At 37.4% G+C, this 25,947-nt stretch overlaps 1 protein-coding gene across 1 annotated transcript; it reads right to left on the minus strand.

The window, feature by feature from the left end:
- Positions 1–1,928: 1,928 nt before the first annotated feature.
- AMTN (amelotin) lies at positions 1,929–16,563 on the minus strand. Its single transcript, XM_042934018.1, has 8 exons — positions 16,510–16,563; positions 13,326–13,409; positions 12,138–12,203; positions 11,125–11,214; positions 6,779–6,814; positions 5,633–5,659; positions 2,669–2,933; positions 1,929–1,966 (listed from the first exon to the last, which is right to left on the minus strand). Exons 1-8 carry the CDS (start codon positions 16,561–16,563, stop codon positions 1,956–1,958), a joined length of 633 nt encoding a protein of 210 aa, XP_042789952.1. The 3' UTR covers positions 1,929–1,955.
- Between the last annotated feature and the right edge of the window lie 9,384 nt (positions 16,564–25,947).

Consider the following 25,947-nt stretch of genomic DNA (forward strand, 5'->3'; position numbering starts at 1 on the left):
TTGGTTAAGCATCTGATTCTTAATTTCGGCTCAGGTCACAAACTCAGTTTGTGAGTTTGAGCCCCATGTTGGGCTCTGTGGGGACAGGGTGGAGCCTGCTTGGGATTCTTTCTCTCTCCCTCTCTCTCTGCCTCTCTCCTGCTTGTGCACTCTCTGTCTCTGTCTCTCTCTCTCAAAATAAATAAACTTTAAAAAAAAAGTTTTCAATGATCAATTACATGATAATTCCATTAGGTCCTCATTTAATTTTGTTGAAAGCTAAGAACAAGAAACTACTGAGTTGCAAAAGGTTATTTTCATTCTCAACATCAGCACCAATATTTGAAATTCTTTGTTATGTATCTTGGAGGTGTTCTATGACAGAGCAATTTCCCACAATGAGATTGGTGGTAGGTGAGACAGTCCTTTTTTGGGTAATGTTGGGAAAGAGACTATGTAAGCAGAGAAGGAGAGAAGGAAGAGGAGACATGTTCTCGATCAAGGTCAGTCTTTGCAAAACACACATGTGGGGGTTAAGAATGGAGATGTCACCCTCAAAACCATCTGTTTGTAGCCCTTGGAAAGTCTTCATGTTCCTGCAGGAGTAGCATGCTCCAGGAAGACACCCGGTCTAGATTGTCTAACTGGTAATCATACAACTAAACTGATAATTAAAGCACAGAGAGGGAGGATAGGGACAAAGGGTGGATCTCAAAGGACAGATAATTTCAATTGGTTACAAGGCTACTAAAAGTTTATAGTGGTGTGGAGTTCGCAGAGCACTTTTATGCACTATCTACTTGTGTAAACCTTGTGGGACATTTATAGCAGGGTTTTTTGCTCCCATTTTACAGATGAGAAAAATGAGGCTAAGAGAGAGAGAATGTGTTCTTTTTTTTTTTTTTTTTTTTGATAATGGGTCATCCAGGAAACCATTTGACAGCTCTTTTAATTTGTATCACATGGCACTAATGGAAAAATAGTTTTGGAAAATTCAGTCTTGATTTACTCAATTTGGCCATGAAAACTTTGACAGTTTGTAAGTATATTATTCATACTCTGCAAATCTGAAACATTGTGGCTAATAAATGGTCAGCCATTAGTAAATCTTTAACCACGTGAAAAGCTTATCATGGCATATATATTTGGATTTGTTCCATACTGATGGGGCTGAGTCAAACATAGTGAGAGATGCTATGAAACCTATCCATGTTTTCCCTTGTGGGGCTCTATTGTGGTTTCTGTGAATCCTTTCCATTCCTTCCCACTCTGAATGAACTGTGGTGGTCTGAGTTATAAACTCATTCAGACTAACTTCTACCTTTTAGATGTGTGGAGCAAGAGAATCACTTTTAGTGATTACTTCATGTCATTTCTCACTTTTAGATATACCAAAATAAAGCACTAAATGCCAAAATCCCTAACTCTGTATTTAAGCAACTTGAGGACAGGCAGTGTGATTTACAATTCTTTGTTTCCACTTCATATTTTGGGAGTGCTTGTAGAAAATTAAAGCTGTGGCTCTTATGGGAGAGAGTGGGTAATAAGTTGGTTGTGAGGAAATCAGAAATTATCTTTACATTGCTCAATATCCACTTCGTGACTGCAGTGCCTCCTACTCCAAAGAAAGCCCTCCATCTGGAACATCATCTAAGTCCTGATGTAATGCAGTTTCTGAAAGGGTCCCACTTTCTTCTCTCCCCAAAGAAGAAAAAAATTCAGTTTCAAAATACATTTAATACGTATACTTTCCAAGTCCAAGGTGGCATAATGTTACATTTCAAAGACAAATTTATCCATTTGTTTTCAGAAGTCATTATTCTCCAGGAAGAATATATTTTCTGAAACTTCAAGAAAGTTAGGTAAACTAAGAGTTTCTTCTGATACTCTCTAGTGTGTCTCCATCTATTCCATGATATGATCAGTGAAAAAGATTTGCATTTGAGGCGGCTTAGTTGAAAAAAAATTGAAACAGCTTACTGATTTCCTGGAAGAAAACAAAACACTTTTTAAATGTAGGTAAAAGCATATTGGATTGAAACATTTTTACTTGAGATCAAAATTTCTTTTCTAGGAGTATCCATCTCAAATCATTGTTTTGCTCTTTCCAAGGACATTTGGTTCCAGAGATCTGTACATGTTAAATGATTATTTCTGCTTGTTGGTACTTAAAGAGCTTAGTTTTGCAACATTTCTTAAGTCCCATCTCAAGATAATGGCACATATGTTCACCTACTGTGCTAAATCCTATCTATTACTATGACTATTACTATAGACAGGAAGTATTACTGCTTCCAACACTAGGTTAAGAAGGTTCTGTGTCTCATCTATGATGGGTGAGTGGACAAAAGTATCATGATTGATTAACTGTGACTGCTGCAGGCCTGCGTGTGTTTGGGAGTCAGAGGGAGGTGAGAAAGGGAAAGGACAGTCTGTTTCCAAATACTCCCAGATCAGACCTAAGATAGAAAGTATGTTATGCCAGCAACTAAATGTCTCCTTTCTGGGTTGATACAATAGAATTGGTGGCCCAATAAAAATACTCCCTCACAGTACTGGAACCAACTGTGAGTGTTAGGTATAGGGGATCCCTGGTTTTATTAGGATCTGTATTTGTCGAGGCAAGACAACTCTGCTCCCACCCTGCAGATGACTTTCACAAAGCATTTTCCTGGCTCAGAGTATTTACCATTTGGCGGCCCTGTGGTGGTTTCCTGGGTAGTGTGCATGCCCCTTCGGATGCCTGCAGGGGCCGTCACTTCAAAGTCATCATCTGTGTCACTAGGAGTTGGAGAGAAGCCTTCTGAGGTTCCCTGGATGGCAGGATTCATTCCTGCTTGCCCTGCAGGAAGGATTCCATTCTGGGCATCTGGATTAGCTTGACTGTTGGGCAGGATGGATCCTGGGAACAGGGGCTGGAAAATGAGGCCTGTGAAGATTTGTGGGGCCATTGGCTGGAATGAGGAAGGGAAAATGCAAACAAAGTCAAAAGACACATTTTAATGCTGGTCAACCAGTCTTTTCTCCTTTGAGGGTAGCAAGTTGAGGTAGGAAATGCAGGACCAGAAGGGTAGAGTCAGACAAGATAATCAAGATTTGGCATTCCTTAGAGGAAATGCCTCCTTCTTTTGAGCAAGGCTGATGCTGGTTTTGTGACTACAATTCCATGTTGTATCTGAAAGGACACGTCAGAATCAAGCCAGTCATGGGAAAAGGAATAATGAAAAATTTGTTCATCTCAGGTGTACGTGGAGATAGAACTAAGGCAGAAAATCCATACTATTATGCTGGGCTTTCTCTCTGCTATTAACCTAAATTATAGTCTTTCTTTTGCCCAAAAGTTTTTAAAGTAATTTAAGATACTAAACATTAATGGAAAAATTAATCCAAGTAGTCAATCAATCCTCATCTCATGGTTGGCATCTCTTCAGGTTTCTTTTGATTTATTTTTCAAAGGCATTGGAATATTCAGTTAGAAATATTTCTCTTGTCATTTCAACCACTTCTTTATTCCTTGAGGCTACTCAACAGAATTCCTATGGATAGGTCTGTCAATGATTTGCACACTGGAAATAAATGTTGCTGCCTGCATTTATTTTTTTTCCCCTGGAAAAAATTACTGTAAGAATTTCCTCCTAAGAAAAAATAATTTAGTATAAACTGGATTTGGAGAGAATTCAGGCGGGACTTGTTCTCTGAAACCCCTTAGCTCTGATAATGTTGACATTGAGTAAGAAGGGTTGAGGGCTCATAATTAAGATACAGGTCATTTTCTTTGAGCATAGTTCTTAATTGTAAGTTTGTATAAGAATGGCCTGAGGGGGGCGCCTGGGTGGCTCAGTCAGTTAAGCATTTGACTTCGGCTCAGGTCATGATCTCACAATTCATGAGTTTGAGCCCTGCGTCAGGCTATGGGCTGACAGCTCAGAGCCTGGAGCCTGCTTTGGATTTTCTGTCTCCCTCTATCTCTGCCCCTCCCCCACTCACACTATGTCTCTCTCCCTCTCAAAAATAAACAAACATTAAAAAAAAAAAAAAAAAAAGAATGGCCTGAGAAGTTTATTTAAAAGGTAATTCCTAGGCTTTATTGTTAGAGAGATTCTGATTGAGCTATTTTAGGGAAGAATCCAGAAATCTGCATTTTTTTTTTATCAACACCCTGAGTTGTTTGATTTGCGAGCCAACACTAAAGTTTTTGAAAACACTGTCTTAGATTTACCAGGTACTGAAACCAGAATTAGACTTATGGCAGATGAGAGACAGAAATAGAACACAGATGTTTTCAAGCTGGGGGTCATGGCCTCCATAGATTTGAAATAAAGAAGGCAGTAATGCCCATCATTAAAAAATAAGATAAAAAGAATAGACTATAAATTACCAAGTGAATTCTCTACAGTAAGGGTAAATACTATTTCATGAAGTGTGTCTGTGTGTGTGCATGTGTGTATGTGTGTTGTGTTAGCTGCATGAAAAATATAGCTGTTACCATGAGTTTTACTGAAAAAAAGTTTGAAAACCACTGGTATAATGGATCGAAAAATGGCTTTTGATCCGAATATACTGTTTCTTGACCTTGGGACCTAAGGTGCTTGGGTTCTTTGAGCCTCAGTCTTGTTACCTATAAAGTTGTGTTACAACTCTGTTCTTTGTGTTCTTGTGGACTGGCTGGCTCAGTCCGTAGAGCATGCAACTCTTGATCTTGGGGTTGTGAGTTCAAGCCCCACTTTGGGCATAGTTTACTTAAAAATCTGTACTTTGTCACTTGGTGTGAATTAAAGGCAATGTATGTAAAAGATCTACCAAGGTACCTGTTACACAGAATTGGCTTAATGACTGGTAGATGTGGATGTTCTATTGTTGCAGAAAAGCCCCATTACTTGATTTTATTTGTGAACAATCTAGCAAATCTCTACCTTTTTCATAATAGAAAGATTTCAAAGAAACCTGTCTTCCAAGATACTGCCTCAACTCTTAACTTCAGTGTCATGTTTAGATACCGCATTAATTCAAGTCATTTTTTTTCTGACATGACTTAAGGGGAAATGTATAGAAGTGTCTAATAATGGCAAGATGAGTTTCATTTAGGTTCAGCCCTCTAGTTATTTCTGTGGATAGGGAAGAGTTCATCCATCACTATAAGATGCTAGAAAAAAAACATATTTTCATAAAATTAAAAATTTAAGCCAAGAAAATGAATCTTTCTTTCAATAAATATCAATATGTACATTATTATACATTGTATGACTTTTGATAATTTAGAATCCTAGATTTTAATCTATGCATTTTAAAAATATGCATTGGATTTCTGGATAGAATTGAATTTGATATCAATATAGAGAAAACAAAAGCTAAGTCAAATGAATGGAAAAGTATCTGGAGAAGGATAGTGAAATCTTCAGCTAGACAAAGGATAACTTAATGCAAGGACCTATAAAAATGTTCGGTTTATAGAAGCATGCACAAGGGTTAGCAGGTGTGGTCAAAAGAGATTGTGTGGGGACAGAAAGAAGGATTGTGATAGCAGGGAAAAGAATTTGAAATGCTAGTAATTTTATATATATATATATATATATATATTTTTATATACATTTTATATAATTATATATGTGTGTGTATGTATATATATATATATGTATATATGTATATATTTTACCAATTCTTCTGAGCTTAGGATGGTACCCTAAAAGGACAATAATAACACAAGTTATTAGACAAATTTTAATATATTTGAAGCAAGATATGTATAACATAACTTAAAAACTTAAGATACTTATAAAATTTGTAAAGAGATATTTAAAAAATTTCAACAATATTTTAACTGCCTCTGTGACTTGTGTCATATAATTCAAGCTGGCACATGATATTGGACTGCTAACACTTATTATCTGAATGATGTGAAGTCTTCTGCATTTAAAAAATTATAAATGTTTCTATTATTAAGTAATACATGAACATTGGAGGAAACTTGGAAAATGTAGAAAGCAACAAAGAAAAAAAGTATAATGCCATTGTACAGAGTTGGATGGATTTTCTTCCAGATGTTTTTCACACATGTCTTTTTTCCATAATAGAAGTTATGTCATTTATATAATTTGGGTCTTACTTTTTCTTTTAATACTACATCAATAATCATTTAACCTTACTAGTGACAAAATCAAATAAATAAATATCCTTTTTGGATGGTCACAAAGTATTTGCTCTATGTTGTACCATTTACTCAAACATTTCCTTTTTGTTTAAATTTAAATTGCATCCAATGTTTTTCTCCACTACAAATATTATTATTTTGATGGATATGTTTGTAAATAAACTTCTGCTGTATTTCAGATTATTTCATTTGAATGTGTTCCTAGATGTGGAATTAAGAATTGATATGAACCAGGGGCTTGGTTAAGCATCTATCATCTCATGTCATGATCTCATGGTTCACAGGTTCAAGCCCTGCATTGGGTTCTGTGCTGACAGCTCAGAGCCTGGAGCCTGCTTTGGGTTCTGTGTCTCCCTCTCTCTCCCTGCCCCTCCCCTGCTCCTGCTCTGCCTGTCTTTCTCTCTCTCAAAAAAAAATATTGTCGTTAAAAGGTTGTTTTGAATACTGAGATAGTATATAACAAATAACCAGATGCCTAGAACAGTGCCTGGTGTGTAGTAAATGCTCAATAAGTGTTAGCTCATTACTATCAGTGTTCATACAGTGCAAAGTAAACAGGAAACTTGGCAACTATCTGGTGAATTGAGGCAGGATGACATATTTCACACTAAACTGATTTAAAGTAAAAATCACATTGCAAAACAATCTTACCTGGGCTCCAAGGTGTGCTACAATAACTGGCAACATCTGAAAAAGAGTGAAAAATTAATAAAAAAATATGTTCAAAGCACATGATATAAATATAGGGACTTTCTTAAAAGTATACAATATGCCTTGAACAAATATTTGTTACCAATGTATCAGCTACAATCATAGAGGCCCATAGAGTTGGATGGGAACTGGAACTCATCTGATGTGTAAAAAGCAGATTCAACCCAGAGGGATATGGAAACTAGTCCAAGGCAGCACATTAAGGAGGTAGAAGTTACTAAATTGGACGAGAAAAACTAATTTTGGTCTCAAGCTATCTCCAAACTGAAAGTTATTACAAGTAATCATGAGGATAAAATGCATGTATTTCTTTTATATGGCACCTCAGAAGAGACACTAAAAAACAGATTTCTAAAATACAAAGATTTATTGAAGCAAATATATTTAGTCTCATAATGGTTACCTGGATATTTTGCTGTTAAAATAGAGCACTGGTAGAAAATGATGGATGATGTTGTTCTATAATCTTGATACCGGCAGTTCTTAGAACTGAGTGAGAAATACTTTACTGGTCACTGATAATCACACGAATGTTATTGATATGGAGAACAAAGGCAAAAGAAATGTAGATAAAATTAAATTTCCACGTAACCTGCAGCCCACTGACAAATACTTGAGGCTGGCAGAGTATGACATTCCTATAGGAACTCCCAATCTTAATGTTAATGCTTTGCTAGAGGAAAAAACAACCTTAGCATGACAATAGCTAGGCCTCCAGGATCCTATAAGTCTTCTTTAACATATGAAAACCTCTTGCGAACTTTTCTTTTTCTCTGCCCCTCCCAACTTAAAAGTATATAAACCAACAGCTTCTTACAATCCCCAGGACAGCCCTTTCTGCCCTCAGTCCTGTGTCCCGGTGTGGTGCTTTAAATATAACCACTTTTTTGCACCAAAAATGTCTCAAGAATTCTTTGTTGGCCATTCACTCTCAGACCCCCACTTCAAATCACGTCATTATGAAGTTTTAGTTGAAAAGATTTTGGTGAGGGGGTTGGCATTCTCTAGTACTCTAAGAGTTAACCTAGAGTTTGTCCAAGAGAACTAGGCTTTTAAAGTTTATTTTAATGTCTATAGAAATTCACATAGTGTCATGAAAGTTATCAAAATGGGGATTTTAATACTAACCACACCAAAGATGCAAAAGTCTTATGAAATGGACTCTTAACTTTGTTATTTCCCAAGATAGTTTGCACAGTAATATCCATAATGCCAAAAGGTACATGCATTTAAGTATATACATTTAAGAAAAAGTTTTACTGTCAATCAGATTCTTGATTACTGACAAAACAACCGAGTAATCTTCAGAATGGCAATGGGAAAGTGGGTTGAGGGGAAGGGGTGCTCAGGATTTGGAAAAAAAGCATAATTACAATTTCTTCTTTAAAGGCCAATTTGAAGGAACGAAAAAATACAAACAGGAAACCACAGATGTGTAAATAAAAAGTTTAATAAAAAATAACTTAGTTATTAACCAGTGTAACAATAAGGAGAAAACATTTTTATAAGTTTTTTGGTAGAGAAATTGTTTGAAATAAAAATAGCTAACACTTCTGAGTGTTTACTGTGTGGTAGGCACTGTTCTAAGTGTTTTATGTTTATTTGCTCATTTAATTCTTATAATAGCCCTAGGGGTAGGTTCAACTTTAATTCCTATTTTAAATCATGAGGAAAGTGAGCCACAGAGTGGTGAAGTAACTTGACCATACATGTAGTGACTAGGGAGCTGGGATTTGACCAAAGTTTTATGGTTCAGGAGTTCACTCTTTTTTTTTTTTTTTAATGTTTACTTATTTATTTTGAAAGAAAGAGTGTGCATGCAAGCAGGGGAGGGAAAGAGAGAATCGCAAGTAAGTTCTGTGCTGCCAGCATGAAGCCTGATATCAGGTTAGAACCCATGAACCCTGAGATTATGACCTGAGCCGAAATCAAGAGTCAGATGTTTAACTGACTAAGCCACCCAGGCACCCCTGGCATTCTTAACCATGTTGGCTTTGGGTTGATAAATGAGAGCTGTGGACATGTGCCCAGGTTTCTGGCAGAGGATATAAGCTACTCTGCATAGGGAGAGGCAGGCTCCAAGGAGCTGGGGCAGCACAGGAAGTCAGGTATGGGGACCCTTGGTGGTGGCATATCCTGGAGACACTGAAGAATCCCTACTGAGAATGGGGATTGATTTATATTATTGCATGTTGGGAGCATGCAGTGTCAAACCCAGTCTACTGAATCTTTAGTAACTTCTGTGGTGCCTACTAATGCTTTTGACTCCAGTGGATGTTTGTTGGTGAATTTGAAGATGTACTAAATTTGACTTCAAGGTTGAAGCAGGGTGACAATTGAAACTGAAGCTGGGGAGTTAGCATATGGGTTATATCAGGGGCATGTGTTAAGGAGATTCTCATTTTATTTGCCTGTCTCTAGTCTTTTTAGTCTTTCTCTAATATGTATGTAAGAAATAAGCACTGACTGATAGACAAGATACATCTCAATATTAAAAAAGAAATGTAAAAATTAGTTATGTCACAGAATTTCACAAATATGAATAAATGAAGCAGTATAGAGTTTCCTGTGTTATTTTGGGTAAATGAAAGTACAGAGAAAGTACTTAGTTGCATATGACATAAAACTTAAGTTGAGCAGCTTAAAATTATTTTGTCAGTTAAACTCAGCTTTGATTATAATTACTCATTAATTTAAGCTCGCTCTTATTAAGACCTGGAGGTGTGTGATAGGAAGATTTTAGAATATATTGGTCCATTGTTGTATTCATGTTTCATAATTTGGGAATGTGTATTAAAAGTCTTACATATTTGTATGTCTTTTGATCCCAAAATTCTGTTCCTAAGAACTGGTCATAAGAAAATAATCATTGACATGATCAAAGACTTAGTTAAAGGATATTCACTGTAATATTGTTTATAGAAGCACACATTTGGGTGAAAAAAACTCCACAATTTTTACAATATGATGGAATGCTACGCAATCATTAAAAACCATTTTATTAGTGAATATTTCAAAATACAAAGACTATTAAAAATATATTAAGTGAAGGGGGCCTAGGTGGCTAATTGGTTAAGTGTCTGACTTGATTTTGGCTCCATGATCTCATGGGTTTGTGGGATCGAGCCCCCTGTTGGGCTCTGCACTGGGCATGGAGCCTGCTTAAGATTCTCTCTGTCCCTCTCTGCCACCCCCTCTCAGAATGGATGAATAAACTTAAAAAAAAGAATTCTATCATATATGCATATATATATGTATATATATATGTATATATGTGTATATATATGTATATATATGTATATATATGTGTATATATATATATATGCATTTTCTTTGAAAAATGTACAATGCTCATATTTTCTTAAAAAAATCTACTTACATGTGTAGAAAAAGGACTGGAAGGTCATACCATAGAATGCCGACAGTGTTTAGTTCTGGCTGATAGGATTATGAGTGAATGTTCTTTTTCTTTTTGCTTTCTATATTTTCATAATTCTATATAACTTACATCAACTATATATGTAATACGTAAAAATCGTCTACAAAAATGAGACCATTATGTGGGAATGATAAGGGCTGAGTTCATGTGTTTATCTATGAACAACTTAGTCTAGCTGTAGAGGGATCATTGTGTTTTTCTCCAGAGTCACCAAGCTTTTTTAGAGAAGTTTTAAGAAGGTAAAACTTGGACTTTGTCTGTAGGTAAAATGCAACACTTTTGACAGGAGTGATGCCCCATGTATGTCATTTATATCTTAGTGGGGGAGGGTTTTTCAGGGTTTTTCCTGAAAGCAAGTAATGATGGGAGGGGAAAAGGAACTAGAGAGTCATTGAGCACTTGAGAGGAGGCATGAAAAAAAGGGCATAAACAGGAGACTGGATTTGCTGGGAATAAACTTTATCCATCTCTTGATTTCTCTTTGGGATGATTGTGGTCACCCAGGAAGTCCTCTATGGAAAACAGCAAGCAAGAAAAGAATCCTGCTACCTCTCAGTTTCTCCCCTTATATTCTTGACTTTTCAGTCTTCTACAGCTCTTCATATTTCCCTGTTACCCGCTACAAATGTATTCTAGAGAGGGTATGGGGTTGCGTGCTTGGCTTTCCTTGTGTGTTTTCATCAAGAACCAAATTGCCAAAGATGTTCTATGTTCAATTGGACATTCCTCTGTAAATTTCTGGGTGAAATTTTCGAGAACCTTAAAAAAAATTCTTTCCTCCCCTTTAGGGTTCCACCTGATAGAAAATGCTCCCCCTTGTTGAACTGAACTCCTGTTTTGAACTTACTTGGGCTTGCAGTGGCTGTTGTGTATTCAATCCCCCCAGGGTCAGTGGGAGGGTCTGGGTACCAGGCGCCAGCCCTGCAGGAGGATTTAGCTGTAGGGCAATGAAAAAGATTGTTATTGTGTTGTTTCAGGTTGGCCATTCAAGAAACCAAAATGTATTTACCGAAGTTAAAATATGTTTAAAGGACAGGTTTGCTATGCAAATATATGTGTTTAGTATGCAGACCTGAAAACTAGTATGCAATATACTATTGCCTTAGGAATTAGGTATAGAGATGAAGTTCAAAGACTTACTTAGTGTACTAGTACAGCCATAAGGTCCAGGACTAACTTTTCCCATATTAAGTTTTCCTTTGGCATTTAACCCATTTTCTTGAGGATTACTTACGTGATTTTATCCTCACTTTCCCTTTTGGCCATAACAATGGTTCCTGGGATTTTTTGATAGCTTTCTTATAAAGACATTAATTCCTTTATAGGTATCCCCATAAAAATTGTGAAGGTCACAGTGAAATATCTAGTCTGAATGTGGTTTAATACTATGTTTCTGATCTTAACAATCAAAAAAGGAATTTATTATGTTTCCTCTCCCAGAGTAAACCATACAGGTAATCCATGAGAAGAGTGAGGATCTTTCTACCCCTTCTAGTTTTCTCTTGTCTCTAGTTTTCTCTTGTCTAGTGGTCATAGCGTTTGTGTGGGTGTGTGAACACTGTAGGGTGCAGTGAGGAAAATATGTTGGAGGAATGTGTAGAGGAGCTTGAAGGAGAGCTAAAAAGAACAAAAGCAGCAAAGACACGAAAATTTGATTAATTCTTTTAGAAACCCTCTTGCTAAGTAAAACTTTGAATGATGTACTGAAGAGCATCCAATGCTCCTACTTTTTTTTGTTCTCTTTCAACTTATCTACGATGAATGTGTGTGTGCGTGTATTTGTGGGAACACACACATGGACATTAAACATTACGTATTGCATTTAACAATGGATATTAAAATGATATAAAAGAGTCTTACCAGCTGCAGATCTGCGCCCAGTGTGATCATCTGTGTCAGCGGTATTAGACTTAAAGAGGGGAAGACCTGCAGGGCATGGAAACTGATGTGAGACCAGAGCTTGTCTGTTGCCACCATGCTGTCTGTGCTGGATATCCTCAAGTACCTATACTCCCATTACAGGTGGATTTAGGTAGATTTAGGATGAAGGTAAATGGAGGTGAAGCTTGACTCCTTCCATGGCCCTCAGAGGTGCCCTAGCAATGTGTTGAGTTTAAAAATGTGTCAGTGCACCTGGGTGGCACAGTTGGGTAAGCACCCAACTCTTGATTCTCTGGATAAAGCCCTGTCTCAGGCTTTGTGCTGTCAGTGTAGAGCCTGCTTGGCATTCTCTCTCTCTCTGCCTCTTTTTGCTCTCGCACTCTCTTTCTCAAAATAAATAAATACTAAAAAATATGTAACTTACTCTCATTTCTTATCTCATAGTAAATTATACACTTTAGTACTTAATTTCACATAGCTAATTTTGTCTTCTTTTGCTTAAACAGCATCCCCAAATTGTATAAGCTTCAGGTTCCTTAGGGAGTGAGATGGGCTCCTGACTTGAGTGTTCTCTAATGTCCACAGACTAAAAAGAGAACTTTGCACTTTGTTGTTATAGTACTATTTCACAACATTTAGAGGTAGGTAAGGAGGGATCCTTTAGAGCAGAACCAGGGTTGGATTGAGAAGGTGGAAGCCAAGAGACGATGTAGTTTTCAAAAATATTTAAATATGTTTTAAAGAAACAGATTTTACAGTGATATAAGCTTATCAGTAACAATGGAACTTAAGAAAACTATAAGGAAATATGCAGTTATTTTTATAGATGACCTCTTAATCCCTGCTAGCTCTGGCAGATATCACATACAACTATGTCACAGTATTTCAAGGACATTGATGACCACGCTTTGTCAATAGGTGTAGCTATTGCTTTTACAGAGTTTACTATTGGTTGCTAAACAATAAGACAAAAGAAAAAGAATGAAGATATTTTGCTTTTCTTGCTCAAAAATTTCAAAAAGTTTAGTCCTTTTTGTTTTTTCTTCCCAAAAGGAAGCCTTTCTCTCTTGTTCGGGCATAAGACTATGTAAATCTTGATTTTAAATTCCCCAGTCTTAACATGTTTCCTTTGTTGGCTGCAAATGTTCTGCATTGTAGGACTCTTACCTGATTTAGCTGATGTTGGTTTAGAAGAGTTGCCTGATCTAGAGCCAGTTTTGTTGGAAGTCCCAAAGCAGGGTTGAGCTGTGTCTGCAATTAACAAATATTAGATGAGGCAGGAATGTGTCTGAGATTTTGTATCCATTTATTTCCAGGATGTTACAAGTTGTCCCAAATGCACAGATGTCTCTGGAGAAGTTTTAGTTCCCTGGAAAGTTTGGTGTGTGACAGGGGATGGAATTGTAGAGTCGAAAAATGTGAGACCAGAGAGGTGTGGTGGGGAAGGGTCTACTGTGGGGTCGGGCACATAAGTTCTTATGGTAGTTCCTAGGCTTCCTTTTCTGTAACTGCCTTCCTCCTTTTTTCAGGACATGAAATACATAGTCTGCACCTTAACTCTGTAACATTTGCTTTTTCCCAATGTCTGAAGGTAAGCTGCCATAACTTCTACTCCGTTTTCATGAAGCTTCCTGCTTCTGTCTTGTGCCTGACAAATCATTTCATGTAATGGAGATTCAATCTCCTTCTTGGCCTCCTAGTGTATTAAGAATGACCATTTTGCAGCACCTGGATGGCTCAGTAGGTTGGGCTTCCGGCTCTTGGTTTTGGCTCAGGTCATGATCTCACGGTTCAGGGGTTTGAGCTCCTCATCAGGCTTCATGCTGATAGTGGTGAACCTGCTTGGAATTCTCTCTGTCTCCCTCTCTCTGCCACTGTTCTGTTCTCTCTTTCTCTCAAAAATAAATAAACCATACAAAATAGCCAACGTGTAGGGGTGAAATGTCCCTGACACCCACATCATCTGGTTGTATGGTTTTGTTCTATAGACGAGGAAACTGAGGTCCACAGAAGCAAAGTTACCTGCCCAAGGTGATACGGTGAACGGCAGAGCCATCCACCAGGATCCCTGCAAGTTCTCTTAGTCCTTGAAGAAATAAATCCTTTTTCATTAGCTTCTCTGCATTCAGGTAGAAGCTCCCTGGCCAGGTTGACTCCAGTTTGCCTATGCTCCCCGCTGCATCCCAGAGGGCAGCGTGGTATGGCCCTCCAGCGCTGCATCAGCCATTGGGTAACTTGGATATATCCTGAAGCTTCTACTGACTGGTTTCACTCTGGACTTACCCCTTCAGTTGTAAGAAGTAAGATTGTCCTTAGAGGTCCCCTTAAGCTGTAAGATTATGTAAGTGTGTTTTTCATCCCCTACAATCTATTGTCAGCATGGCAGCCAGAGTGGTTCTTTGCAAACGATAGTCTGGTTCTTTCACTTCTCTGCTCAAACTCTGCATTGACTTCTATTTTCACTCAGAGTAAAAATCAGAGACCCTACAATGATCTGAAAGTCCTCATGCCCTGGGCCTCCAGTGTCTCTCTGAACTTTCCATCCCACCCCATTTCCTTTTGCTCACTCTGCTGCTGTCTTTGGGACAGATGTTTGCTGTCTTTGGGACAGATAAGGCTCATTCTTGTCCTAAAACCTCACCTCTACCTGTTCCTTCTCTCTGCAATGTTCTTACCCTAGACATTGGCTCACTCCCTCACCTGCTTCAAGTCAGTGCTTGAGTGCACTGTTTTATTGGTCAGGGTCACTTACCCTGGCCTTTCTCCTAAATATGCAACTTGTCCCATCACCAATGTGTACCCTATTCCCAAGCTTTGGATCTACTAAAAACAATCCCTAGGCTGTTTGAAATGTCCACATTTAAAAATTGATTCATTTTTATGGCTTTATGATAATTTAATAAATTCATCTACAAATAATAAAAAATACTTTGTCTATGTGTCATGATTTTTCATTTGGTAAATATCACTACTATACCTTATAGACATGTCAGTGTCACACCCCACATCCCCTGTACCACTCACACTGCTCCTGCTCTCATGTCATTGGCTGTTAGCAATCTGCATTAACCTGCATGCCACTCCTGAGTCAACCTTGCATGATAGCTGTGCTCCTGGAAAGTTTTATTTATCTTGAGTTTTTACAAGTAGTATGGTAATTTAAATACTCCATAGACACCCTATCTAGAAAAACTTTTTGGTAAATTTGTTTAAAGTGAAAAATCCATGTTTTGTAAAAGAATTACTAATTTACCTTGATTCAAATTATTTTTTTTGTGGACAGCTTCTTTAAAGAGGGATGTAGGTATATATGGAGTGAAATAAGGAGATTGGTTCTATCCTCTATCCATAAATTCACCCTGTTCATCTTCTTCATAGAAGTAATCATAGTTATAATTTATAATTTAACATTTCTTTAAAAAATATTTAATATCTACAATCCTTGTGAACACCATGAAGGGTCATGTCTTCCCCTCTGCCCTCCATTATTGTGTCTTCAACAGCTAGCACAGGATTGGGTACATAGAGAGTTTTCACTAAGTATTTGTTGATAGCATAGATGATTATAGACATGTCCAGTGAGTTCACCTATAAATGGGTTTTTTCGATTCTTCTATTTCACAGAAAATTCCTTCTAATTTTTTCTCAGTGTACATGCTCAAGCAGCTCAAATGGTCAAAGGGAAGTCCATCGAGAGATCCAAACCACCTACATGTACGTCTATAAAATATTGGAGGACAATTGAAGTATGTGTTAGAACACTGGTGCTCCTTCCTTTCAAAAAGTTGTTAAATGTGAACGTATTTTTCGGTGAAATGTTCTAAGTAAAAAATGTTAGCCACTTTGTAATATTCCCTTGCTGTTGTGCAATTTGATAACCTTTTTAGAGTTTATATACTTGCATAATTTGGTAGCCTTTTCAGAGTTTATATAGTCTACATGCTTCATGCTTCCAATCAAGAAAGTCAGAAAGTACAGTCTACCTCTTTAGTCATGAGAAAATAATCGATCACCAAGAAAGTCTTAAATTATTTTTGGAAAGTAAAATAATTATCTACTTTGAGTAGGTATAATTTAAGCATTCCTCCCCTCTCCCCCTGGTTTCTACCCTATTGTTCTGCCAAGATAATTAAAGTTCTATGTTAGAGTGGATGCATTTTTAAAATCTAAGAATTTGAAATATGCACTAAACCGTATTAGTTTATCATTTTTCACTTTGGAAAATAAAAACAGAAAACGAAGGGAATGGGTTACAGGACAGAGCAGTTTTGATGGAATGCAGGAAGAAAGGTCTACAAGCAGAGGGTGCTGCTGAGGCTGGTTGGTAATAAAATAAACATATTGCACTTACTGGTAATGACTGAGTTGATCCTAGAAGATAAAGCAGTAGAATCATAGTCTTCATGTTTCAAAATGCTGCCTATAATAACAAAATGATGTCACTCTTTCACTCTATTTTTTCCCCCTTTTCAGAGAAGATTTAAAAAAAAAAGTCTATTTGAAATATCATCAGTTAATGTTACCTTTCTCTCCACTCAGGAAAATGTACAGGTGAAACAATATCCAAAGTCCAGTTGATTTCTCCAGTTTCTGTGTTGAATAATTTTACCCTTGGATGAGTTGTAAGTTGTAGAAGGAATTTAAACTCATTCCAGGAGGCTGGCAACTGAGACACCAATCAGGACTTAGCTGTCCGTGAAATCATTTGGTTTCTCTCATTTCCCAACACTTCATTAAGTGAGTTATTAGCTGCAGACATCATATTACCCAATGTCTACCGTTTGAATAGAGGGTATTTCAGGAAGACATACCTTGTGCAATTAAAAAAAAGTGCAGACAATAAAAAAAATTACAATCCTCTTTCACTTTCATCTCCCTCCCAAATGACTTTCCAGATGTATGTTTTGTCATGTTTGTAATGTTATATGAACATATAAATCAAACATCAGAATGTACAGCTTTGTATACAGTTAGAAAGTGAGGCCTATTATATATTGCTTTGTAACTTTATTACTTAAATAATGGATGACTTCAGGTGTCAGTACATTTAGATTTATTTCATTTATTTAGTGGTTATGTTATATTATGTAACATTTCTTTTTGATGGACATTTAATCTACTTCCATTGCATTTTGTAATTATAAAAGTGGTACAATGAATATCTTTATAAAACTTGTCTTGGGGCGCCTGGGTGGCTCGGTCGGTTAAGCATCCGACTTCGGCTCAGGTCATGATCTCACAGTCCGTGAGTTCGAGCCCCGTGTCGGGCTCTGTGCTGACAGCTCAGAGCCTGGAGCCTGTTTCAGATTCTGTGTCTCTCTCTCTCTCTGCCCCTCCCCTGTTCATGCTCTGCCTCTCTCTGTCTCAAAAATAAATAAACGTTAAAAAAAAAATTAAAAAAAAAAACTTGTCTCACACATGTGGGAGTATTTCTGTAGGTTTTAATCTCAGAAGTGCTGAATTAAAAGATATCTATGTTTTAAATGTTAATAGATATGGCCAAATTGTCATCCAGAAATGTTCAATTGCCTGATTTATTTTAAATGAGGAGAAAGACACTGAAACTTAAGCAAAAACACAGGTGTCCACTGAGGTTTGTTTAACAAAAAAAGAAATAAATAAGCGCTCATCATAGGTTTTCAGGGTCCCAGGCTACACTGGGAGTTTTTTGAGATGTGCCACCTCTTTAACAATATTTTTATGGAAGTTGGTTGGGTCTATTCAACAACTGCCTCTTCTTTAAAGTTTTTTTTTAAGCTTATTCATTTTTGAGAGACAGAGAGACTGAGTGTGAACGGGGGAGGGACAGAGAGTGGGAGACACAGATTCCAAAGCAGGGTCCAGTCTCTGAGCTGTCAGCACAGAGCCTGATGTGGGGCTCAAACTCACGAGCAGTGAGATCATGTCCTGAGTCAAAGTTGGATGCTTAACTGACTGAACCACCCAGGCGCCAGGTGCAAATCAGTGATGAATCTGTGTTTGCCAAGACTTCACATGGGAGGCCATCTTAGATTTGGTTTGTTTTAGGGTCCAAGTGTCTGTTAATGGAAAATTGTCTGAGGCATTCCAAAGAGATTTTCTGTAGCTATTCAATTCATTACACAACTAATTTTTATTATTGTCAGATAGGGATAGGATACTGTCTGGGAGGGAAGCACAAAAGTTAGCAGTTGTATGTATGGTAAGTGCAATAATAAGAACAATCACATGTATGAAGGACAGAAAGGTTAATTTTGTTGGGGGCAGAAAAGAAGAACAAGCTTAATAAGGAGGTGACTCTCAGCTCAGCTGGGTTTTGAAGGATAAAAAAAAAATTCATTAAGAACGCAAGCAGAACAGCTAAGGCAGACCAAGTGTCCAGATATGGAGGAATGATGTTATTGTTTCCTAGCACTGGAACAAAATGGAGTGAGGGTAGCAGTGGAAGACAAGGTTGGATAGATGCCTAATTGTAATCTTCTGTAGCATTCTGTTTGCTTCTATTACTCATTTTGGCCCTTGGTTAGACATTATCTTATTGGGCTCCTTCATTATTTCCCAATTATATGTTTCTCTTGAATTGGATGGAGAGTCTTAGGATCTTATCTTACATTTGTTTAGTGTCTTCTATGTTAATGACATTGCAAAGCACCAGATGGTCACCACATGTCAATGAATAAATGGTAGATGTATATGCTATAGGGCTTTGAAGCAAAGTTGAGGTGAAAGAAAACTTCAGGGAAGAGATGGGGTTTTAAATGGATTTGAAGAATAAATATAATTGGTGAGACAGAGAATAGTCTGGAAAGGGGGTGAGATTGAGAGGAGCAATGGAATATAAGTGCTGACAGATGTGAAAGGGAGGCAACTTTATTTATGTTCTCACAGGCTTTCATAGATACAGTCAACTCATTCCGTTGTCCAGTCAACTCATTCTCCCAACTCATAATTCAGCCTGTATTTTCTCTGTGTTTTGCTAGCATCATTTCATAAATAAAAGTGAATGCAAGGGACAAAAATCCCTGCCCTCATGTAGCTTACATTTTGGTGGGGGGAAACATTAAATATTCAAGCACCCTTATTCTATGGGAGGGAGCCCACAACATTAGGGAAGCTACTTTCCCTGGGCACTATTTTCTTTTCTTTTTTCATTTTTTAAAATGTTTATTTAATTTTGAGAGAGAGAGAGAGAGAGAGAGAGAGAGAGAGAGAGAGAGAGAGAGAATGTGAGCAGGGGAGGGGCAGAGAGAAGGAGACACAGAATCTGAATGAAGCAGGCTCCAGGCTTCCAGCTGTCAGCATAAAGCCTGACATGGGGCTCAAACCCACCAACTGTGAGATCATGACCTTAGTTGAAGCCAGACTTCAACTGACTTAACTGACTGAGCCACCCAGGCACCCCTTCCTGGGCACTATTTTCAATGAATGTGTAGGAAGTGAGACTTCCTTATTATTATTATTATTATTATTATTATTATTATTATTATTTTTCTTTTTGGTGAAGGCAGAGTTGAATTCTATGGCCCTGTTTTTTTCTGGGCTTACGTGAGGAGGCTAGTGCTTTATCCCTGGCCTAGAGTATAGTGCTAGCAAACAGCTTGTTGGAACTGAATCACTGTGACTGTCTGGACATTGGGTGATTCAGGGGACTGACAGTGCATCCAATGTCTCCTGCAGACATGCCTCCAACCCCAAGTGGGAATGAGACACGCCTTAGCTCGAAAACTGAGCAGTCAGTGAGATTTGACCAAAATAAACAAGGGAAACTCAGAAGGCTGAGTAATTTCTTAGACAAATTTCAAGTCTGAAAGCAGGTAACTTACAATAATATAATTATGGATTTAAGTGGCAAGAAATATGTACTATAAAAGGAAATAAATTCCTAAATCATTATAAAACTGAGAGACATCAGCAAAAAGAGTGAGGTAATTTATTTTTCTGAAATGACTTAGGTTATCAGAATCATTAAACTAAAGATGACACCTTTTAGACGTGTAGGTCTAGACATTTCTTGATCTTTCTAATTGGTTTTACTTTTGTGTCTTTGAGTTAAGCACCTCTTTGAGAATCTGATAGAATCTATACACCATCTTCTAAGAAAAAGGGCACATTTGCTCATGAATACTATGTGTATCAGAAAGCTTTAGAGGTTTTGTGGGTCTCCTGATAGCCCAGGTTAAGAGTGTCTTGTGTAGAGGAATCTTTGTGGACACCTCTAATAATTATGTGATCCTTGAGCTTTCTGGGCTTTCTCAAGTCAAGTAATCCAGTGGATGTGGGGAGATCTGGAATTACCCATACCCAAGGTTCTCTTTGTGAATCCTGGTCTAAGAAGACCCTGTTTGTCAATGAAAGGATAAGGCAAATTGGAAACCTTCTCTCTCTCCTCCCACCACTTGATAATTCAACCACAGTGTTAAAAGAATTTGAGACACATGATGGCTATTAACTATATCAATAGCTTGGCTGAATAAATAAAAAAAAACCGAATAACTGGAAACTGCAGTTACTATTCCATGATGCAAGGTAATTCCAATGACACCTATTAAACATGAACCTAAATTAAAAAAAAAACAACAACAAAAAAAACCTAAATTGAGCTGGACCAGGCATTGTACTTGATGTTAGGACACAAGAGTAAGTAAGACAGAATCTCTGCTTGAATTCTTGTGGGAAATACTGCAAGTATTTGCTCATGGTCTAACATGCAGGTAAAATGGAAGTGTGTAGTAGAGGTCAGAAGACAGCCTTAGAACATTTTCGTCTTATTTCTCTACCTTTGTTCTTGGTATTCCCTCTGCCTGGGGTCTCACTTTTCATCTCTGCTCTCAATGTTCTCTTCATCCTTAAAGATCCTTCTTTATGCTACAATCTCCATTAAGTTTTTCTTTTTTCCCCCTAATTTGGAGTCAACCTTTTCCTTTCCTAACAACTTTTGGGAATTTGTAGCTTTCTTATTTATTTTATTCTACGTTGGCTGATGCTATTGCTGTTTATGCTTATGTTTTGATTTCAAGGAAGATCCTGTGTCTTGCTTACTGTAGCATGCACCAAAGTATCTTACATGTGGTAGAATAATTAATATGACTTGAATTGAATTAACACTTGCTTGACTTTGTAAATTTACAAAACTCTTCGAAACTCTTGACCAGTTTGTACTATCCCAGTGGAACGTAGGACATATACTTGGAAATTTGCAGCAGAACCACTTTTTTTATGGAGTATTTTGTTGAATGTCAGAACAGCACTAGATTAAATATACCTAAAATTCTACTAAATAGAATATAATGATACAAGTTTTTACAAATCTTTTGAAGTTCTATTTGGATTAGGCATCAGAAAATATGTCCAGACTTCTTGGCAGAGTGGATTGTCCCTTGTCAGAGGTAATATAGTATATAATGTCATTAGAAATGTTGGATATGTTATATAAATGTCTATATACTATAAGGTTGAACTCAATAGATTGTGTTAACATTGTACTCTGTTTATGTAGAAAAATTTCTTTCTTTTTTTTTTTAATGTTTATTTTTGAGAGAGAGACACACACAGAGTGCACGTGGGGGAGGGGCAGAGAGAGAGAGAGGGAGACACTGAATCCAAAACAGGCTCCAGGCTCTGAGCTGTCAGCACAGAGCCCAATGTGGGGCTCGAACTTGTGATCTGCGAGATCATGACCTGAGCCAAAGTTGGACGTTTAACCAACTGAGCCACCCAGGCACCCTGAAAAATTTAACTCAACATTAAAAGTATACACTTGCGAATTAAAAAAAAAGTTAGGATGATTGTAGATGATTTTCTAAAATGGAAAAGAATGTTCTGCAAATGGCAACAAATGAGAATGCTGAGGGGAGGGATAAGAGATGCAGTACTAGTGTAATGGATGAATTAATAATTTCAGCGTTTGGATTATGGCAAAATGGCTTAGATAAGGTTCTGGGATGGTGTTGAGAATTTATATAGTTTCAGAGTCTGTACAATACTGCCAGTGGGGTAGTTACTTTCAGTTTTGTGGAAGTAATCAGGAAAATACATAGTTTCAAAGTCAGATGGAAAGTTAGTATATGATTCTATGGTGCCAAATGGAGACTCCAAAGTTAGATTCAGAGTCCGTATAAGATGGGGTGCCATCATAGGGAAATGCTTTTGTTTCCAAGTAATTGTTGTAGGTTTCAACTTCTGGGCTATTGTAGGTTGGGGTGGTTTGCTTTATGGTTATAGCAGATGTTAGTGTGGAAATTATAGTTTGAGCTGAGTTGCACATGTGGTGGTGATAGTGGAAGTTGCTCCAGAAGTAGTGATAGCAGGGGCAATGAAAGTTATAGTAGTGGTTTTTGTTTGAGGGTGAGAGCTTGAAAATGAAAATATTAGATCTGGATGTGGGGTTGGATAGAGGATCACAGAAGGGAAAATTTCGTTTTGATAAGGTTGAGTTTGTCCAAGTCTCTTGTTGATTTGTGGATTTGGACAGAGTTTGGTGAGATCAGATATTTCTTAAGATGGCCTTCGATAAGATTAAGATTTATGAGGGGTTTTTTTGGTGCAAATAATAAATTTTCGAAAATATTTTGATAGATGAGATTTTGATTGACTACAAGGCTTTGTAAGAGTTTTTGCAGAACAAGCAACTGACTAAATAGCTGGTATAAGAAAAACTTTGGACAACACAATTCTCTGCTTAATAGCTGTTTTTGGATGACAATATGGAAAGGCTACACCTGATGAAGCAACTGCTTTTGGATGCATTTTAGATGGGTTGGCTCTTTGCTTATTAATTATTTTTCAGTGGATTTGTGTACATCCAGGTCTTAACTCAACAGCTGTTTTTGGATCAGCTATGAATAAGGAAATGGTCTTCTGATAAGTTAGTTTTAGATGAATTTTGTTAGAATCTGTTTTTTTCAATTAAAAAAATGTTTAATGTTTATTTATTTTTGAGAGAGAGGAGTGGGCAGGGGCAGAGAGAGAGAGAGGGAGACACACAGAATCTGAAGCAGGTTCCAGGCTCTGAGCTGTCAGCACAGAACCTGATGCAGGGCTCAAATTTACAAGCTGTGAGATCATGACCTGAGCTGAAGTTGGACACTTAACTGACTGAGCCACACAGGTGCCCCTAAGAGGCAGCTGTTTCTGGATGAGTTTTTGATGGTATAGCTCTTTGTATATTAACTTGTTTCAAATAAGTTTGTTTGAAGTGGCTCCTTGCTGAATAACTTCCTTGGACAAGAGAATTCTTTGTAGGTCAGCCTTTCTTTTATGAATTTTTGTTGAGTCAGGTCTGGGGTAAGGAGCTGCCTTTGGATGAGCTTTGGACAGGAAACTCTTTTCTGGGAAGTTGATTTCAGATAAGTTTGTGTAGAACTAGGTCTTGAATGAATAGCCATTTGGGGATGACTTTTGGCTGGGGTGGTTCTCTGTATCCAAATTTGTGTAGAGCCAAGTCTTGGCTGACCAACTATTTCTGAATGAGTTTAGGATGGAGCTATTTTCTTCTCATCAGCTATTTGGGAAAAATGAATTTGATCAGACTTGCATTGAGATGAAGTTGGACTGACTGCAGGTGAATCAGATTATGCTCTTTGGTTCTACCTTTCCTTTGCTATTGTCATGGGACTGATCAGAGAGAAGGGTAAGCCTAAAAAACTATCACTAAATTTTAGGGAAAAAAAAAGTATTCAAATGATGGCAGTGTTTTTTTATTTGACCTTTATTTTACTGGGAGGCCTAAGCTAGCTCTCATGTGTGTATATAATTTAGTTCTATGACTTTTTCTCTTTAAAAATATTTTTTTGGTTTTTTCTTTATTTTTCCCCCTTTTATTTATTTGTTTGTTTGTTTGTTTATTTATTTATTTATTTTAATTTATATCCAAGTTAGTTAGCATATACTGCAACAATGATTTCAGGAGTAGATTCCTTAATGCCCTTTACCAATTTAGCCCATCTCTCCTCCTACCACCCCTCCAGTAACCCTCAGTTTGTTCTCCATATTTATGAGTCTCTTCTGTTTTGTTCCTTGCCCTGTTTTTATATTATTTTTGCTTCCCTTCCCTTATGTTCATCTGTTTTGTCTCTTAAAGTCCTCATATGAGTGAAGTCATATGATTTTTGTCTTTCTCTGACTGACTAATTTTGCTTAGCATAATACCCTCTAGTTCCATCTACATAGTTTCAAATGGCAAGATTTCATTCTTTTTGATTGCCATGTAATACTCCATTGTATATATATATACCACCTCTTCTTTATCCATTCATCCATTGATGGACATTTGGGCTCTTTCCATACTTTGGCTATTGTTGATAGTGCTACTATAAACATGGGGGTGCATGTGTCCCTTTGAAACAGCACACCTGTATCCCTTGGATAAATGCCTACTAGTGCACTTGCTGGGTTGTAGGGTAGTTCTATTTTTAGTTTTTTGAGGAACTTCCATACTCCTTTCCAGAGTGGCTGAACCAGCTTGCATTCCCACCAGCAGTGCAAAAGAGATCCTCTCTCTCCGGAACCTTGCCAACATGTGTTGCTGCCTGAGTTGTTTATGTTAGCCATTCTGACAGGTGTGAGGTGGTATCTCATTGTGGTTTTGATTTGTATTTCCCTGATGATGAGTGATGTTGAGCATTTTTTGATGTATCTGTTGGCCATCTGGATGTCTTCTTTGGAGAAGTGTCTATTCATGTCTTTTGCCCGTTTCTTCACTGGATTATTTGTTTTTTGGGTGTTAAGTTTAATAAGTTCTTTACAGATTTTGGATACTAACCTTTATCTGATATGTCATTTGCAAATATCTTCTCTCATTCCATTGGTTGCCTTTTAGTTTGCTGATTGTTTCCTTCACTGTGCAGAAGCTTTTTATTTTGATGAGGTCCAAATAGTTCATTTTTGCTTTTGTTTCCCTTACCTCTGGAGATGTGTTGAGTAAGAAGTTGCTGCAGCCAAGGTCAAAGAGGTTTTTGCCTGCTTTCCCCTCAGGATTTTGATGGCTTCCTGTCTTACATTTAGGTCTTTAATCCACTTTGAGTTTATTTTTGTGTATGGTGTAAGAAAGTGGTCCAGGTTCATTCTTCTGCATGTCGCTGTCCAGTTTTCCCAGCACCACTTGCTAAAGAGTCTGTCTTTATGGCCACACGTTTGTGGGTCCATTTCTGGGTTCTCTATTCTGTTCCATTGATCTGAGTGTCTGCGTTTGCGCTCATACCATACTGTCTTGATGATTACAGCTTTGTAATATAGCTTGAAGTCTGGGATTGTGATGCCTCCTGCTTTGGTTTTCTTTTTCAAGATTGCTTTGGCTATTTGGGATCTTTTCTGGTTCCATACAAATTTTAGGATTATATGTTCTGGTTCTGTGAAGAATGCTGGTGTTATTTTGATAGGGATTGCATTGAATATGTAGATTGTTTTGGGTAGTATTGACATTTTAACAATATTTGTTCTTCCTATCCAGGAGCATGGAATCTTTTTCCATTTCTTTGTGTCTTGTTCAATTTCCTTCATCAGCTTTCTATAGTTTTCAGTGTATAGATTTTTCACCTCTTTGGTTAGATTTATTCCTAGGTATTTTATGGTTTTTTGTGCAACTGTAAATGGGATTGCTTCCTTGATTTCTCTTTCTGTTGCTTCATTGTTGGTGTATAGGAATGCAACTGATTTCTGTGCATTGATTTTATATCCTGCGACTTTGCTGAATTCATGGATCAGTTCTAGCAGTTTTTTTGTTGAATCTTTTGGGTTTTCCATAGAGTATCAAGTCATCTGCAAAGAGTGAGAGTTTGACCTCCTCCTGGCCAATTTGGATGCCTTTTATTTC

Source organism: Panthera leo, chromosome B1 (assembly GCF_018350215.1).
Source record: "Panthera leo isolate Ple1 chromosome B1, P.leo_Ple1_pat1.1, whole genome shotgun sequence".
Classification (NCBI taxonomy): domain Eukaryota; kingdom Metazoa; phylum Chordata; class Mammalia; order Carnivora; family Felidae; genus Panthera; species Panthera leo.

What these genes read in the sequence shown, in the direction of transcription:
- AMTN (XM_042934018.1), bottom strand. Translation starts at nt 16,563, where the DNA reads ATGAAGACTATGATTCTACTGCTTTATCTTCTAGGATCAACTCAGTCA. An exon ending in GATCAACTCAGTCATTACCA is followed by an intron (nt 13,410 to 16,509) that starts GTAAGTGCAATA and finishes TGTTAATTGCAG; the next exon opens with ACACAGCTCAACCCTGCTTT. An exon ending in TGGGCGCAGATCTGCAGCTG is followed by an intron (nt 11,215 to 12,137) that starts GTAAGACTCTTT and finishes ATTGCCCTACAG; the next exon opens with CTAAATCCTCCTGCAGGGCT.